Here is an 18159-nt window from a genome sequence, read left to right on the forward strand (position 1 = left end):
ACCCTGGTTCTGTATTTTTACAGGCTCTCTGGGTGATTCTGATGCACTCTCAAGTTTGAGAAACATTGGCCTAGCCGCTTTCTACCTGAACTGTGATCCACAGAGCAGCAGAAGCCGGTTAAAGATCCCATGTTACAGGTTTGCATGTGAAACTCTGAGAACCTTTTACTCGATTTACTGGACCTCAGACCACAATGTGCCTAAGAATCAGCTCAGGGGGTTCGTGAAGCAGGTTCTAAATCCTAATCCCAGAGATTCTGATTTTTGCGTGCATTTTAACAGGCACCCCAGGTGATTCTGATGTGGGTGATCCGTGGACCACTATCTGCGTGGCACTTTTGTGTATTTCTAGAACATGGCACACCCTTGCATGAGAGCGCGCCTTTACATGTGCTGTTTCTCCACCCAGCGCCTCCTCCATTCTCTGCTCTCCTCCGAGCATGGCCAGGCACCCTCTCCGTTGTGTGCCCACGGTGCTCCACACGCATCCTTATCATGACACATCACATCGTGCTGTCATTGCTGGTTTAAGCCTCTCTTGCCCACACCATACCAGAGGTTCTCCAAGGGCAGGGATCTTGTCTGGGGGCCACATAGTCTCTGGCACATAATAAAAGCTCAATGAAGGTTCTTTGAATAAGTGGCATTCTCTACGGAAGCCCAGGGGAGGTTCAGATTTGCATAAGGCCACACAACTCAATGACAAAAGATGTCCATTGTCTTCCAAGGAGATCCCCCAGAACCCGCTTTCACAGCTCTGAACACTGAGGCTGAGGCGCTGGTGGAAAACTGGTTCTAAGTCCTAGCCCCAAGCCCTGGTTTTCTAGATGCTTCTTCTACAGAAAATCCACAGAGAGATCCTAAACCCTTCTCCCCACAACTTCACACATGTTGGTAAACCCCAAAACTACTTGGTTTGAAAACTCAGACCAAGAGGGAGGATGGAGATGACTATGTAGCCTGCAAATTGGGGACCCCATCAAGCAGGAAGGTCATTGTAAACCCTACTCCGCATTCCACCCACCAGCATCAGCTTCTTTGTTTAAACTCTTTAGAGCCAACAATTCATATGACTTTGCCTGGCACCCCCTGCCCATCTCATTCCCTGTTTGATGAGTTCTAGCCCAAGCCACAACCACTGCAGCTCAAAGTCCACTGAAGGGTTTGCACAGCCTGAGTTTCTAGTTCCCAGGTGTGAGAAGACGAGACCCGCCCAAATGCCTACCCACCTCACAGGGCCACTGTGACCGTTAAATGTGATAGCGGGCACAAGGGTGCCTTGATGCAAAGAAGTGTGGTTCTATTGCAGATCAAGAAATAAGTACTTTGGCCTCATGGAAACAGTTGCCCCCAGACTTGGGCTCCGAGGGCCACTGTCCCTTTGAATAACTCAAGGGTCTCCTGAACTAGTGACCTCAGCCCTGGTCCCCAAGGGTCTTTTTAATATGAGGTTCCGAGATGAGCCTGAGATGTCCTAGCAAAGAGCCTGAGACATCTCTGAAGCGGGGACCCCAGGGGGCGATTCACCTCTCGAAACCCAGCTGCCGGCAGGTCTTCGTCGAGTAGGAGTCATTCCAGCTATCGCTGCAGACGGGAAGCCACCGATGGGAGGACCCAGAGTAGACTTTCAGCAGAGACTTGTCCCAGTCGAACCTCACTGCAGGGCGAGAAAAGGGCAGCACGGGCCCTCAGCACCCAAGGAGCTCCAAGTTCTCAGAGGATGAACTGAGAAAGGCTCCCGAACACTCCTGTCCTGGGGCTCCTCGCTGAGGCCTGGGGAACATCTGGGAGCTTGGCCCGGGAGGTGACGATCATCAGCCGGTGCACAGAAGCCCAAGACACTCAGTAAGGGCAGAGCTAAGGCCAAGGGCTGGGGCAGGGCGGAGAGCTCCCCGTGCAACAGGACCCAGGGGACCATTGCCGGGAGAAGGAGCGAGCCCTGCCAGGAGCCGTCACCCTGAGAGGGCAGTGACATGCCCAAAAAAGAGAGTGACAAGGGTAATAAGTTCTGACTAAGTGTTCACTGCACTGACTCAGTCACAGATGGATGTGGTCACGGGCAAGGACACATGTAAACGCACAGGTGGAATGGATGGGATTTGTACCCACAGACACCCACATCAGGACTATGCATGGACCACATGCATAAAATCCACTGAAGACCAGAGAGCTCAAGGAGATCTTTGTGCTCATCTAGGCCAGCTGTTTACAAACTGACCTTCACAAAACTGTAAGGGTGGCAAATCAGAGGTCACCTGCTAGGCAAAGAGGAGGGGCATGTGGATGGAGTTCCAGATCCCACATCTCCCTCCAGCCAGAGCAGCTCTGCTTTGCTCAGTCTTATATTTGGGAGTTGTCAGATTTTATTTGAGAACTGCTAATCTATCTGATCCACTCTTTTTACAAACTAGAGAACTAAAGCCCAGAGAACACAGTGATTTTCCCAAGTCACACAGCACTCAAAGCCAGGTTTCAAACCCAAGTCTACTGAGACTAGAACCCAGATCCTCTGATTCTCTGTCCATTGCCTCCCGTTTGAGCTGATACACAGTTTGCAGTCACCAGAGTGCACACACGCACACATGCACATGCATACCCATGCCCAGCCTCCTTACCACAGCCCAGCTCGTCGCTCTTCAGCTTGCAGTCCACCACCCCATCACAGCGCACCGAGTGCTTGGGGCAGCTCTCTTCTGGCTCCTTGTACTTGATCCCTGTGTGGCCCCGCCAGAAGTAGACTGAAAAAATGAAGCAGACAGCTGGGTCACTGCCAGCTCCGGAGAGACAAGACACGAAGCAGCCCGAGGCCCTGGGAGTTCTAAGACACCGACCTGCAATCCCTCTTGGACTCTGGGGCTCTCGTCCCCCATCTGTATGGAGAGAGAAGCTGCTCAGGAATGTTCCAGAATGCTCCAGAAAGCTCTCCTTCAAGCAGGGCAGCACCAGGCAGACTCAAGCAGCCACCCAGCGAGAGAAAAAGAGAGAGAGAGGGAGCAGGGGAGGCTGTGAAGGTGGCTACTGCTTTGGGAGCTCCCCTGCCCTACATGCTGGCCAGAGTGGTGGCCAGAGAAACCACCTCCTCCAGTATCCCAGAGGCCCCTTCTCAGAGCCCCTCTGGCATCCCTTCATCTCTGTGCCCTGCAGGTCACAGCAGAGAAATTTCTATCATCATAGTCACACACATGCAACTGTTACCTGTCCTGTCTTCTCAAAGGCTGTGCTGCCATCCTCAGAAGGATTTTCTTTCTCCTCCCTCTCCCCTAAACAAGGGATGTCCCCTATGCTCAGTTCTGGCTCCATTACTTGTCTTTATGCCTTTAAATGTCTTCCTATTCAAAGAGCAACTCTAGGTGGCTGACTCCCAAATGCACAAGTTGGGCTGAAGAGACTACAGTTTTACAAACCACAAGTGAAAGTCAGCTTCATGACCTCTTCTCACATCTGTCTCTTTCCAGACTAGGAACTGCTGTCCTTCCTGCCTGGAGACACCTCCCCATGGTTGCCTAAGAAACTCGAGTTCTAACTCCTCACCGCCTCTTGTCTGCAACCGACGACTCAGCCCCAGCCCCCACTTCTCCCACTGGCCCCACCATGCTCTCGGTCACTCAAGGTGAAGGTCACCCTTGTGTGACTGCTCTTTACAAGCCCAGACACCAACCCCTCCTAATCTCTTGGGGTGGCCCCTCCTCTCCGTGCCTTGGTCTCCCCCCTCCCACGCCCTGGGCACTGAACTCCCGGAACCCTCTGCGGTCCTGCTCGGAATGCTCAGGAAGCCGCGTGTCGAGGCGTGGCCCTGACATGCAGTGGAGAGAGCTCTGGACGGGGAGTCTGGAGGCTGCGGCTCTAGGCCTGGCCCCACCACGTAGCTGCTCAGTGAATGCACAAGTCAAAGCCCCTCCCTGGCCCTGGGAGGTCTAGAGGTCAAGGGACTTCTGCAAACACTGTGAAACCACGCTGAAAGCTAGCACTCTACTTAGGGAGCCACCCTCGGGTGCCATCTCGCCCTCCACGGGTTATTTCCTACTGCTGTCAGTGCACTACCGGGGGGCTCCCCTGGAGCGGTGCCCTGTCTGGGGAAGGGAGGGAGAGCAGGGCAGTGAGTCCCTGCAGGAGGGTCACACGGATGCCAGGTGGCAGGTACGGTAGTGAGGTCTTTACATGCATCATGACAGTGATGCCACCACCTTGTCAGGCAGGTGGGGAAACTGAGGCTCGGGAAGTTAATTAACTTGCTGTGGTCGCACAACTGGTCAGAGGCAGAGCGGGGTGCTCCGGCAGATCTGTGTCTGGTGCTCAAGCCATACTCAACCAGCGCACTCCCTCCTTCCGCCCAATCCTCTTCCTCAAACAGCCCCGCCAGCCGGGTGTTTTCACCTCGCTCCTCACCACACCATGCTGCCTCTTTAACCGAATCCTTAGCCCTCAGCCTGGCATTCAAAGCTCTCTACACTGTGGCCTGGCTGTACTCAACCAAACAGACGGCCCCAGGTCCCCATATGTATATTCTCCTCTCTGGTTAGGTGGTCGCTTCCCTCTCCCCATGCTGACCTTGCCCGTCTGCCCCATCATTTCCCGCAGCTGCTCTCCCATCTTCCAGGTCCTCATCTGGCCCCACGCCTTCATGAGCTGTTCCCTGCCTCCTGGCCCACACAGCTGTCACCTTTTCCTGATAGTCACACTCAAATGCATTTGGCCTTAATCATTTCCAGCTGTGTGCCCCAGGAGGTTGTACCCTCCCAGAGGATGGGGTGGCGTGAGATGTGTTCCCCTTTTGCTCCCCGCTTAGGTCTCCCACTGTGTGGGCTCATAGTGGACTCCTGGGCAGAGAGCCCTGGGACATGTCCTGAGAATCCTTTGCAAAGAGGGGGAGGAATATGAGGGGGCCTGAACCCCTGAACACTCTCCCATTGACTAAAAATGCCTGAGGGACTTGCCGTAATCAGCATTTTTATGTTTCGCTTTTTTTTTTTCAGTAACCAGCATTGTTAGAGTGGGATTTTGTGCCAGGCATTGTGCCTTTATCTCATTATGTCTCATAACCCAGTGACGTCTTTATGAGATTTTACTGGGCACACAGTAAGTTGAATGAGTATATGAATTTAATCCCATTGGAGGTGCAGAAACTGAGCTCAGAGTGGTTAGCTAACTTGCCTGAGGGATTTGCACAGTAAGTAGCACAGACAGGACTCAAGGCCAGGTTCCTTTGACTTCCTACATTCGTAACCCAGCTACCTCAAAGGGCCTGGGGCGCCACGGTCCAAGGCCACTTGCAGGAGTGTCCCTCTGTGGACGTGGTAGCCGGGGGAATGTATGTTCCCCGCTCCCATCTCTCTGCTGCATGCCGCATGCCAGCAACCCCAGACCCCGTGCCACCCAGCCGTGACCAGAGCCTTCCCATAAACTCACATAGAAGGATGAGCGACGCCACGAGGACAATGAGGAGGAGGATACATCCGATGAGCGGCAGCCGTTTCTGGCCCTCCTGCCAGGTGAACTTGTGAAAGCTGATACCTAGAAGCGGGACAGCAGCAGGGGAGGGTCAGGTTGTTGGAGAGGAGTCCACACTGTGGAGGAGGGACAAGGAAGCAAGGCTGGCCTGTGAGGGCTTATTCAAACCCCTCTACCCCAGACGATGGCACCCCACCCCCGGCCTGATGCCAACAGCTCCCTTTTGTGGGGCATCTACCATGGGCCAGCCAGGCACCTGCATGTTATTCCATTCTCCCAGTAACCATGTGAGCTGGGTATTCTTACACCCATCTTATAGATGAGGAAACTGAGGTTTGTGGAAGTTAAGTAACTTGCTCAAGGTTACTTGGCCAGTGAGTGGGAGAGCAGGGATTCAAACCAAGTGTGTCTGCTTTCGAAGGCCGCCCCATCCAAGTGCCTCACCAACTCTTGAGAGGGCAAGGTGGAATGGGCCCCAAATCTGGGATGCACCTCCGGGCCTGTTTGTATTATGGTGGTGGGGATAGTCTGAACTCTGGGACAGAAGGAGGGCAGAGTTGGGATGGGCCAAAATCCTCTTTCCTTAAGGGCAGAACCAGTCCCCGAGGCCCATTTGGCATCTCTGACTTCCTAGTAGCTGAATCATAGAAGCCAGTTGGGAAAGCTGGGGGTGGGGAGCGCCTGCATAGTCAGAATCTCTTCCTTTCCTCCTCCACCCGCCAGCTTCCCCGGTAGACCCGCAGGGCAGCCCAAGGCAAAGACCCCGGTCTCTAACTGGGAGCCCTTGTTCTCGACATCTGCACGCTGACCCAGACCGTGCAGCTTCCAAAGTCACACCTGCCCTGGTGGTCCAGTTTCTTATCTCCTACCCCATTTGCCCCAATTTTCCACTGTCTTCGGTTTGCATGTAATAGTTCCTCTCTGCTCCCACCTCCCGGGTCCCCCACTGCCTACCCCTGACCATTCCACCTCCTTCGCACACATCATTATCCAAGGGGTAGAGGAGGAGCAGAGAGTCCCAACTCTGAGATTTCCTCCCCACCAGGAACTGCTCCCCTGCTCCTCTTGCCTTCCCAGCAGCATCCCTCTTACCTGGGTTCTCCCCAGTGGCCCTGGCGGCTGGTGCTGACCTGGCAGGAGATGCCCGGACAGGTACAGCCCCCACTGGTGTTGCTTTAACAAGGCATGCTCTTGTCGGAGAGGATGTTGTGGAGGGCGACCCGGCAGATGATGACCTGCCAGATGATGACCTGGAAGGTGATGCCCGGGCCGGGGACGCATGGGCTGGGGACCCCCGGGCTGGAGACGCCTGGGCTGGAGACGTCCTTGCCGGGGAAGCATTCTGAAAGCAAAGTAAAGGGTGTCCCTCAGGCTGCTCCCCTGCCGGCCCACTCAGCTGTCAGGCCTGCTGGGCTAGGAGGTGAACTCTCTAGGGCAAGTGGCTAGGCGTTAGCAGAGCCCCAGACAAGGGAGCATCTGAGAAGAGAGTTCAAGGATGGAATGAAATTCAGACAGCCTACTGTTCCCAGCTCCTTACAGCCTGTCCCCATCACAGGGACCTACAGAGGTAGGTAGAGGCCAGTGGGCCATCTGCCCGGGGCTAGGGGGGTACCAGCTTCAGCTACATGTGTCTAGGGCCCCTCAAAGAAGAGGCTGCTGGACTGGACCCTTCCTCTGAGGGTCACTCAAGGAGATGTGGTCCCCTGTGGGGGAGGTGACCACCCTTTCTGCCCTCTTCACTCCCACTCCTTCTATATCCCGCCCTTTTCTTTCGTGTGTGTGTGTGTGTGTTAGATTGTGAAACATCGGTCCTATGATGAGCTGTCATCAGAAGTGTGAAAAGCACTGCTTAAGAAAAGCCCTGACCTGCCTTGTTCCCCAACATTCTCAGTAACGCCAGAATTCTCACACACACACACACACACGCACGAACACGCACATGCACACGCACCAGCAGGTCAAGGAAACTGGAGATGCAAGATGCAGGAGGAGGAGAAGGTGTGGGCTGGGGTATGAGTCCACTCTAGGACATTAACCCCGCTCAGCTGCAGGTGGAGCGGTTTATTAATCCAGATTTGGTAGTTTAAGGTGGAGTCACAGAGGACTTCCTGTGCTTTAAGTGCTTTATATATGTTTACTCAACCCTCAGAACAAGCCTGTGAGGTAGGAGCTCTTATTGTCCCCATTTTGCACAGGGGGAAACAGAGGCAGAAAGATTAAGTCACTTGCTCAAGCTCTCGTAGCTAGACAGTAGAGAGCCAGGGTGTGTGCCAGAAAGTCGGGCTCCGGAGGCCGCACTCAACCCCCATGCTTTGCCCGGTCTCAGGGGCGATGGGTAACATGGTGCAGCAGCCGGCCATAGCAGGCGATCAACGAGTGCCAGTGCCACTGCTTCCTGAGGAGCCCCAGCCTTTGGGGACTCTAAATCGGGGAGAGGGAGCCTTGAGCAGCCTCTGCAGGCTGCCAGGCCCTGGTCTGCAGGACCCCAGTCCCTGTCACCAGATTAGGCACCCTCTCACCTCCCTCTGGCCTCTTGCAGAGGTCTCCCTGACCTCCCTCATATCATCTCTGCCTCTCAAGCCCCCTCTTGAAGTTCCAGCGCAGCGGGGGAGCTGGGAACTGACCTGGCCCAGGGGCCACATTGACCGACCCTCATTACAACCTCTGCTGAGCACTGACTGGCTGCTCGGGAGGCGGGTCTCCTGGGAGGCAGCAGGAATGGAGTGGGAAGCAGGCCTGTGCTCCAGGAGGCGACAGGCTCTGGACCACTGGCGCCTCTGTTGCCATCTCTCACCTTCCACTGGGCTTAAAAGGGTTTGACATTATTACTAAGCAGACGAGTCAATAAAAGTCCTCCTCATTAGAACAGCCGGTCCAAGCCAGCACCATCATCCCTACCAGGCAGGGCTTTTTGGGTTTTGTTCTGTTTTTATTTATTTTTTAACTCCTTCTTCTAAGAGTCAGAGGCAATTGATTTGGTCCCCTCCTCGTTCTTCTGGGGGCTGTGGGATGAATTCCAGGAGGAATCTCGAGTCCCTGAACGCACTGGGTTAGTGGATGTGGATAAACACACACAAGTCCCAACGCCCCAGCCGGCTGAGCAGGGACACACTTGTGTGTGTTTGGGGACCTGAAGGGCAGCTACTGCCACTGACCCAGCTCGACCAGAGCTCAGATTTCCTTCTCACTCCCATTGTCTAGAGACTAGATTTCCAGAAAACGAAGACAGGCTAGCCCCTAGAAGCTTCAAGGGGACCAGGACCGAGGATGGTGCAAGGAGAGGTGGAGAGGACACATTGAAATATAGAATGCATCAATTGGCCTCGCTGGCTTTGGACTCAGGCAGACCTGGGTTCCAATCCTAGGTCTCGCAGTGGGACCTTAGGCAAGCCGCTTAACTTGCCTTTCTCTTAATCTGTAATGTAGGACCAATAATCCTGAGGACTCAGTGAGATACAATAGGAAAGCTCTGGCCCATGCCTGGCACACAGCAGCTGCAGGAAATGGTCATTCATGTCCCCTTGGCATTGGCGCACACAGCGCCAACATACTGAGATTTAACAGCTGGGGGCGTGACCAAAGGGCTGAAAGGCGGTGCAAGCTCATCTTAGGGAGAAAAGAAGGTGCTGGACAAAGGCCAGACTGAGGTCCTTCAGTGAGAGGGGCGAGTCCTGGCCGTTGTAGGGCCCTGTGCTTCCCACCAGTGGTGGCTCCAGCCTGGCACCTGCTGGGGACCCTGGCATGTGGCACCTCCACTGGCATGTCAGGCCTCCCTCTCTTATGCTCACAGCTAAGTCGTCCCCAGCCTCGGGGGGAATTCCCATAACTCAATACAATGAAATGATAATAACACACAATGTATGGTACTTTAGAGTTTCTAATAAACGTCCACGTCTATGGCCTCACGAGGTCCTCCTCCATCCCTGAGAGGTTGGCATTTTCGGAAACCCACTTTACAGGTGAGGCAGTTCGGGCTCAGAGCTCAGACTGCCCAAAACCACATAGTCAGGATTCCACCCCGAGTCTGCGTGCTGCCGAGTCCCCTGCCTTCTGGCGGCAGCAGCAAGAACGTCCCGGCGCGGTCCTCTCCCTGGAACCTTGCACATGGCGCTCATCGGGCAGTTGTGACAGGGCCTGAGAACTGGGCCCTGGGGCCTTGCAGGGCTGGGAGCTCCAGGGGGAGTGCGGGGGTGGGGCTGGGGGTTCCCGCAGGGATCTCAGTCTTATGGAACTTTCTAGTGGGAACCACGGTCGGGCCTGTGGCCTGCCAGGACCAGGTGGAGCCTGGTGGATGGGAGCAGCCCTGTCACAGTCATCCAGTACTCTCTAAGCCAGCTGGTGACTGGGCCGGTGACTCAAGCTCTCCACACCTCAGCTTCCTTATCTGTAAGGTGAGTCCACCCCCCTGGTTCATAGCAATGTAGTGATAGATGACATAGGTAAGGCAAGGACTCAGTGACCTTGGCTGTGATGGTGGGTGTTTGTTTATTTGTTTGTTACAGACGCTGAGCTTGAAATAGAAAACTCCATGTTCCAGTATGACTGCATCCGTTCCTAACTGGGTTACCTTGGGCAAGTGCGTCTCCACACGTGTAAAATGAGACTAATCTTGCCTCCTTCCCCAGACAAACCTGGAATAAATATGGAAGAGCCTGCGTCACAAGAATAGAGATAACAGTCCGCTAGGCATTTTACTGATCCCATTTCAATCTCATAATTGCTCTTTGCGGTTGGTGTTGTTAGCCCCATTTTATAGATTTTGAAACTGAGGGCCAGGGTGGCTAAGAACCTGCCCAGATTCACATCTAAGGTGAGGGACAGGGCTTGGACCCTAACCAGGCCTGCTAAGAGGTCGAGTCTTGACTGCAGTATCTGAATGCCCACTGTCACTTCCTGCATTTCTTTGGGGCTTACGATTTGCAGAGCTTTCACACCCATTATTTCATTTGATTCTCACAAGGCTGCTAGTTAGCAAGCCCGACAGGAATTATGATCCTCAGTTTACACACGAGGAAACCGGGGTTCATAGGCACTAAAGAGCATGCCCGAAGCCCCTAAACTAATTGTTGGTCTTGTAGGGACTTTGTCACAATCTTCTGATTCCCGGCCAAGAGCTCAGGCTGTCTCCACCTGAGCGGGACCCCGTGACCCTGGTCCTGCTACCCCGTCATGATAGGCAGGAACAAAGGGGCTGGGGCTGAAGGACAGAGGGCTGAGAGGCCCACACCAGGCAGAGGCCCAGAGGAAGATGGGTGGGAAGACAAGGGGAGGGCTGGAGCAGCAGGAGGGAGTTAGACCAGAGAGGGAACTGGTGGTGGGCAGGCACAGTGGGAAGCCAGGGACAGTGAGAAAGGTAGAGAGGAGGCCTCCTGAGTCTTGCTCATCCTTTTCCCTGCTGCTTACTCCATCCACAGGTGGGTCCCAAATGCCCACTATGGCCTTGGCCCACAGGAAGCAGGGAGGTCTAGGCCCTGGGGAGGTGAGCCCTGGGGTCCAGGCAGGACACCCACCTGGGTCCCTCTTCTTTGAGTCTGGAGGGAGGTAGGACGTGTAAAATGGGATTGATCTCGGGCTCAGTACCCAAGGAGCCGGAAGGAGGGATGAGTAGTTGCCAGCCAGACTCTTTAGAACTGTTGACTCCGAGCCTCAGTAGCCCATATAAAGTCTTCTGGGGTTGGGATCTGTGGGGTGTGGAGATGAAGGAGAAACTGGGAGTCAGGGTAGAAAGGGCAATATCCAAGAAAGAGCCAGAGGCCCTGGGGGCCCTGGCTTCAGCAGAGCAAGCGCTTTGGCGTCAGAGTTGGTGGGAGGCAGAAGGAGAGTTTCTGGTGCTGCAGACTACAGCAAGAGGGGAGTCCTGGGACCCCAGTCCTGAATGAGAACTGCCCGTGTGGGGAACTGCCAACCCCAGCAGGGACAACAGGATGGAAGGGTAGCCCCAAGACCAGAGGAAAGCAGCCTGCAGAGTGAGCCCACCTGCTCCATCCCCCTGACTCTGAACCTCAACTGAAACCAAGGCCACTGGGTGCTAGGGAGAGTTCTCACTTTCAGGGACCATGGAATAGGAGATTTCACACTATCTTCGTGTACCTCCTTTGCCATTTCACTGCCTGCCACCCTAGCCTGCTGGAAGTTCTTCCTGATGTCTAACCTACTACAGTAGGAACTCATTTCCTTTCCTCAATTCTTGGAGAGCAGCTGCTGAGATTATAGCCTCCCTCCCAGAGGGCTGACCTGACCCTCAGAGCAGATGCCTTGAGCAGGTGAGGAAGAGCGAGGGGAGAAGACTTCGTTCCCAAGGTGCCCAGACACAAGGGGTAGAGCCCAGACCAGAACCAGCTCAGCTCCTAGCCTTCGCCAGTGAGCAGAAGACCCAGGAATGGAACTCAGATGATCCACTCGTGGGCCAGGGCCCCAGGCTCCCCATAGCCTGCCTGCAGACAGAGGTCCCAGCCTTCCCCAGGCAGGCGGACAGGGCAGAGCCAGAGTATGGGTGATTTGGGGCCATTTCCCTGGCCTAGTGTTGCCAGTCATTGTTTCCTGGACCTGCCTCTCCTTCTCCCGACCCTGGGTGGTCTCTGGGGTTTTCCCCGGGATAGTGCAGTGGTGAGACCTCACTGTGTCAAGGACCAGGCATAGACCCAAAGCTGTTGCTACTGCCACTTGCCTGTGCCTCTGCAGCTCCCAGGGGTCCCTACTCAAACTTATCCAGCCTCCTCAAGATGTCTGGGGGCAGGAGGCAGCATGACTGGCAGGCAGGTGGGTCAGGGGTCCCCAGGAAGGCAGCGAGGGAGGGGCCCGGGAGCAGGCGGAAAAGAGCAGTCCCTGGCTCTGTGGCTTTTTCCAAGCACTTTCCTGGACAGGAGTCAACAAGGATTATTATTCTCACTTGACAGACAAGGAAGTAGAGGCCCAAAACACACGTGCACTTTGCCCAAAGTTGCTCAGGTATGTCTTATAGCAGAATAGGGATGAAAACCCAAGGCCCCGTGCACCTAGTCTGCTGATCTCTATACGTAGCTTCCAGGGGTAGAGTCCCCATCCCAGGGTGAATGGGACATTTTTATGGTTTCCTGCGCAGACTCTGCCCCGTGGGCCCTTACCTGGTGGGGGTTGGGAGTAAGTTAATAAGCCCCCAAGGGTGTCCTGTCCTTGGCCTTTCTGGGTATCCTGCAGGCCCAGCCAGTGATGTCAGGGAAGAGAGGGAGCCACTGCTGTGCTGAGAGATGTCACAGCCTCCTCATGGATTGCTTCACAGCGATGGTTATGTGGCTGCTGCCATGGGATTGAGCCCCGGGCTTTGCAGAAAGACTATTCTCCAACCACAGGTGGCAGCCTGAGCTCTGGGCCAGATGCACTGTGGGTTGCTCAGAGTCCCCAGCAGGCAGAGAGAAGTACCCTAAAAAAGGTCTCGTGCTAGACCTAAAGGATGTCCACTTGCAGCAGCAGCGACTTCAACACATCTTCATGGCCCAAAGGCAGGTCCATCAAGGCCCCTTCAAGTCCAGCCCTAGCTGACTGGGCCTCCCTCCCCAGCCATGGGCTGGCCCTTCATAACGCCCGTAGGCCAGGGCAGGCTGGGCATATCACAGGCTGTCAAAGACAGAAGGATCTTGAAAACCCTCTAGTCCAAACCTTATCCTACTGAGGAGGTGATTAAGGCCCAGAAAGGCAATATGACTTGTCTAAGATCACACAGCCACCTGGGGCAGTACCAGGACGGGAACCCTGATCTTCTGGCTCCTGTCCTTGGGCTGCTGCCCATCACTGTGCTCTTCCACTGCCTGCCCCTTGCCAAGCTTCAATGAGAAAGGACCCTCATCAGATTTAGGCCCCTGGGGCAGCTTCTCTCTCCCAGTGACCCTGAGTATTGAGGATGTTCAAAGGGTGGGCGCAGGCAGGTCCCCGGGCCAGCACTCCAGCACTCTGGGTTAGGTAGGAAGAGGGGACCCCCAAGCCCACTGGAAGCACTGGGGGGTACCAAGAGAGATCAGTAGCTCCCTTTAACAGGACCTAAAAAGCCCCTGTCCCTGTGGGGAGCCTGGGGTGCCCCTGGGCCATGACAGGGGAGGCCTGAACCCCTTCCAGTGTGGATTGGACTGGACTGGACTGAACTGGTCTCCGTGGAACTTATCTGGACTGGGTTGGAGTGGATCATGGCTTCTTTCCCATCCTCACTGCTCAGCCCAGGCATCATTGTACCTCCAGGTACGCGGGGGTCCCTCCCACCTCTCCTCCCTGAACCCAGAGAAACCCCACAAATACAGGCTCCCCTCAGAACACAGGCAGATCCCCAGCAGCATGCAGTGTTAACCTCAGGGGCCCCATCAGCCCAGAATCAGACTGCGCTCCAGAATAAGAAGCCAGAGCCGGGAGGCCTCCCTCGCCCTGGGCATGGGAGGCACGAGGGAGTCTGGCTTCTCCTCCCAGCCAGTTGTGAGACCTTAGGGATAGTCTCATCCTTCTCTGGCCCTCAGCTCCTTAATCTATAAAATGAAAGGGTTGGACAATCAGCTGTTTCCAAAGAGAGTTCCACAGAGCCTTGGAGTTTCCATGGAGACGCCCTGGGGACCAGTTCAGTAGGTAAAGGCTCTGAGTCCTTTATCCCACTCCATACAGAGAAGATTTCACTTTTTGGTTGCATACAGTGGGCTCTACATAAGATTTCATTTGAACAAAAGAGGCTGCTGCTGCGAAGAACTCGACAATTGCTGGCCTGGGTGAGCTCTAAAGTTCCTTCTAGTTTACGATGCCTCCTATACTCATGAAAAAGCCTCAGGCATCCCGTCAGACCACAGTCAAAACACCCGCTGGTTCATTCATTCATTCATTCATTTGTTTATTCATTCATCAAATAGTTCAAAGAACACTGAGTGCCTGCTATTGCCAAGCAAATAACATTTGATTGTCCAGGAACTTGCTGCCTCAGTTTCTCCCTATGTCCTGCCCCTGCCAATACTGGAATGTGACACAGCTCAGGACTGGTACATAGTGAGGGCTCCCTGGACAGGTCTGGGTATTGCTTCCCCATCAGAGCATCCAGACTCCACCTGGTGCTGCTAAGGCCTGCGCTTGGCTGACAAAGCCCTGGGCTCTCTGTGCGGGCTTCCCTCGTGCCCCCCACCCAGCACTGCCAGCCTGGCTGGGCACAGTCCACCCCTGTTGTTGCTGTACCGAGAGGAAGCTGTTTTGCCCAGACAAGACACTTAAGCTAAGTGGCTATTGTTACATCAATGGGCCTTGCCACCCAGCACCCCGGCCTTGAGCCCCGTACACTCACTCCCACACATTCACGCTCATGTTTGCCAAGTCACAGGCCAATGCCGGGGGAGGCAGAGCGGGAAGGGCCAGGTGGAAGGCTGCTCAGCACCAATGACAACATGAAACACAGAGTTCTCAGGTGAGGGCTGTATGCCTGCAGGGCACAGGGCAGGTGCCAGGGGTCCTGGGGGTGCCTGCACTTTGGGGTCTAGGGGATAGCAGAATGACCTGAGCCTACTGGTCTGCCGTCTTGGGAACCTGCCCAGCCCTCTCTGGGGAGGGTGCTCATCCTAACCAGCCCTGGGACCTCTAGCCTTACTCAAGTCCGCAGCATCTGTGATCTCGGGCTGATTGAGAACCTGCTCCACTCTAAGGAGACCCGGTATAAGAAATTTCACTCTATAAAGGATTGTTGCTTTATCAGTGGGTTTACTTCAGACTTGCTTTAATATATGCTGCACTTGTTTAAGCATTAAGAATGTAGTACCTTTTGGAAAAACACAAAATACGCACTATTTTTCAAGAATGAATGCGTGTGTCCAGTGTGACGCACCTATAATCCTAATCTGTATAATTCCAGAGACTGTCATAGAACCGGAAAGGGGCCTCAGGGGGCAATTCGTCCAAACCTCTTCTCTTGTAGGTGGGGAAACTGAGACACAGAGAGCAGAAGGTATTTGTCCAAATCTTTAGAGGAGCCAGGACTAGACCATAGATGATGATGATGATGATGATGATGATGATGATGCTGACCACAAATCTTAACACTCTATGAATTTATCTCTACCTCTATATCTATATCTACCTATCCGTGCCAGATGTTATTCCAAAAGAGCCTTACCATGTGAGAGATACTATTCTAACTCTCCTTTAAGTAGATACTATTTTTATTCCATTTTTCAAATAAAGAAACTAAGGTACAAAAAGGTTAAGTGATTTGCCCAAAGTCACAGCTGACCTGGAACTTGGTTAATGTCCCGTCCACCATATAATGCAGCTTCTCTTCTGAACACAGAGCAGCTGAGAGCTTTCCCCACCCCCTTTCCAAGATCTCCCTGAAGACCCAACCAGCTCACACAAGAGCTTCCTCAGGCTGAAGCCCATTGGCCTCCCTTTTCTTCACTACTGTGTGGAGCTGAAGGACAAAAACCGCGGTGCATCTCTCTGTAGGAAGCCCTCAGGGAGAAGGCACGCCGTAGGGGACCGGTTTTTCGCAGTGGGCTCCTATTCGATTTCATCAATCTTAAGAAATCGGCTACAGATTAAGATGAAGAGCCCCGGGCAGCTCTCCTTGCCCACCCTGGGCTCACTGTCAGAAGGTTCTACCTTAAACAAACTTAAGAATCTTAAATAAAGAAGTAATGGTTCAATTCTTTTATTCCAAGAGAAGTTGGGAGAGTCTCCCAGGCTGAGCATGGCACCTACCACACCGTCTGCCACTTTTTCCATCAATAATGAAAAGCCTGCTCTCACCCTGTGCGCCCTCCTCCGGTGACCTCCCATGTTGGTCCCTGACTCTGAGAGATGAGCTACCTGGGCAGACATCACTTCTGTCTCTCTGCCCCAGGGACTGGCCCTACCAGCCTTCGGATAACTCAACCCTTTTCACCTTTTGTGTTTAGGGACCATCAAGTTTAGGCTCAACAAGTTACCAAGGAACATGCCACATTGCTGTGACTGTGGGTTCACCTTCCCCATGCCCTGGCCAAAACTCCCTTCTGCCCCATACGTCACCCTTACTGCTCACCAGAGGCTCCAATGAGCCCAGAGTCCTAGGGCCAAATGACCTTAGTGAAGTGGAGACATGAGCAGAGAGCGGGGGGAAGCATGGGAAAGAAAAGTCAAGAGGTGGCCAGAAGAATGACGAGAGAGATGATGGTAAAGTTTGCAGAAACATATCTGGGGTTCAGAATGGACCACAAGCCAACTATAAGCCAGAACATAGGCTGAGCTGATCCTCCAAAACCCAGCACTGCCCCATCCTTCCCAAAGCCCCAGATTCTACCATATCAGTAAAGAACAAAAGAGAGTGGAGAGGAGCAGAAAAGCAGACCTAAGGAGAAGTTAGAACACAGGAGGAATGTCCCTCAAGAAAAGAAAGCTGAGGCACAGCTGAACAAAATCTTTGGAAGCCTTGACATATATATAATTGGTTTTTTCACAGACAACGTTCTAGCTGCTCTCTACCACCACCAAGAGCAGAAGAAGAGGCAAGGAACCAAGGAATTATGGTTAGACATAAGGAATCAGTTTCCAAGCATGAAGATTATTCAAGCCTGATGTTAAGTGGCCAAGGGAGGTTGAAAATTCCTCTTGAAGATCTTAAACGCACATGGACAGTCACATTTCCTAGGCTGGTTTACGAGTCTAGTGAGGGGTTAGTTTAGGCAAGACACCTGTGAAGCCCAGTTAGAACGCTAAGTCTCCACATTTCTCAACCCAGCGAAGGTGATGATCTAACAGCCTGCATGTCCCGGCCGGGGTGCTCAGAGCAGGAGCCCAGGATTCAGCCACAGCCCTGGGGTGCTTCCTGACCAGACCCCCAATCCCATCAGCTTCTCCTTCCAGGGGCCGGTCCTCGGAACCATGATAAAAGGAGGACAAGCAATCTGAACCCCAAGTAGCTTCAAAATAGAAAAGTTACATTCAATTTCCCCTAGAACCTGAGGCGCACAGGTGCCGGGGCCCCACCTATCTTCCCAGCCCTGTCACTGATTCCTCAGCACCGGCCCAAGGTCCGTGGACACTCACCTGGCGGCTGACCCTTTCCATGGTCTCCCAAGGGGTGAGGCTTCCAGGCTCAGCTGATGTCGGCAGGAAGATCCATGTTGGCCCCTGGCTTCCGGGACGTGTAGAGAAAAGGGGGCTGGAGGGCTGACGGCCAGCCCCCACCAGTTGGGGCGGGGAAGCCGGTTGGGATGTGTGAGGTCATTGGAAGCACAAACAACACGGCAGAACTAGCCAGACCTGTCTCTCGCTCCTCCTTCGAGGCCACCCCAGTTACTCAGCGAATACCAGATACCGCGAGTGTAAAGCTACCTGTGCTCCTGAAACTGCCCCGACAGAGGCAGCTGTGGGGGTACAGGGATTCCAGACTCCCCATTTCAGAGGGGGACTCTGAGAGAAAGGGCCCAGGGCCCATGAGGACAGTCTTAGCCCTGCCAACCTGCACCAGTAAAAGAGGTCCTCCTGAGCCCCCTGAGGTATGGCTCTGTCCCCATGGGGGCCATCAAGGCCGGGGGCCAGAGCCCACCCAGGGCAGGACAGTGTGACCCTTCCTCTCCGAGGACCACGTGTCTAACTCTCAAATCAGGGCACATGGTCTGGCAATTTTTTTTTCCCCTGAACTTTGCTTCTTTCTACAAAAACTCTTAACAAAGAAATTAAAATCAAACGACCTTTAATTATGCACATAATGAATTCCCTCTATTGAAAACAATAAAGTGTTAC

General features: G+C 53.9%; 1 protein-coding gene across 2 annotated transcripts in view; it reads right to left on the minus strand.

Annotated features, from left to right (window-relative positions):
• Positions 1-17662, minus strand: part of TMPRSS13 (transmembrane serine protease 13) — a 28430-nt gene extending 10768 nt beyond the window's left edge. The window contains exons 1-6 of one of the 2 annotated variants that reach the window (XM_005611605.4): positions 17461-17660; positions 6541-6790; positions 5407-5511; positions 2832-2870; positions 2616-2738; positions 1528-1657 (exon numbers count right to left, since the gene is read on the minus strand). In XM_005611605.4, the coding sequence (XP_005611662.1) occupies positions 1528-1657; positions 2616-2738; positions 2832-2870; positions 5407-5511; positions 6541-6790; positions 17461-17481 (668 nt within the window). In that variant the 5' untranslated portion in view covers positions 17482-17660. Of the gene's footprint in view, positions 1-1527; positions 1658-2615; positions 2739-2831; positions 2871-5406; positions 5512-6540; positions 6791-17460 lie in introns of both variants that reach the window. The other variant, XM_001500863.5, reaches the window with a different exon arrangement.
• Between the last annotated feature and the right edge of the window lie 497 nt (positions 17663-18159).

This window comes from Equus caballus, chromosome 7, assembly GCF_041296265.1.
Source record: "Equus caballus isolate H_3958 breed thoroughbred chromosome 7, TB-T2T, whole genome shotgun sequence".
NCBI classification, from domain to species: Eukaryota; Metazoa; Chordata; class Mammalia; order Perissodactyla; family Equidae; genus Equus; species Equus caballus.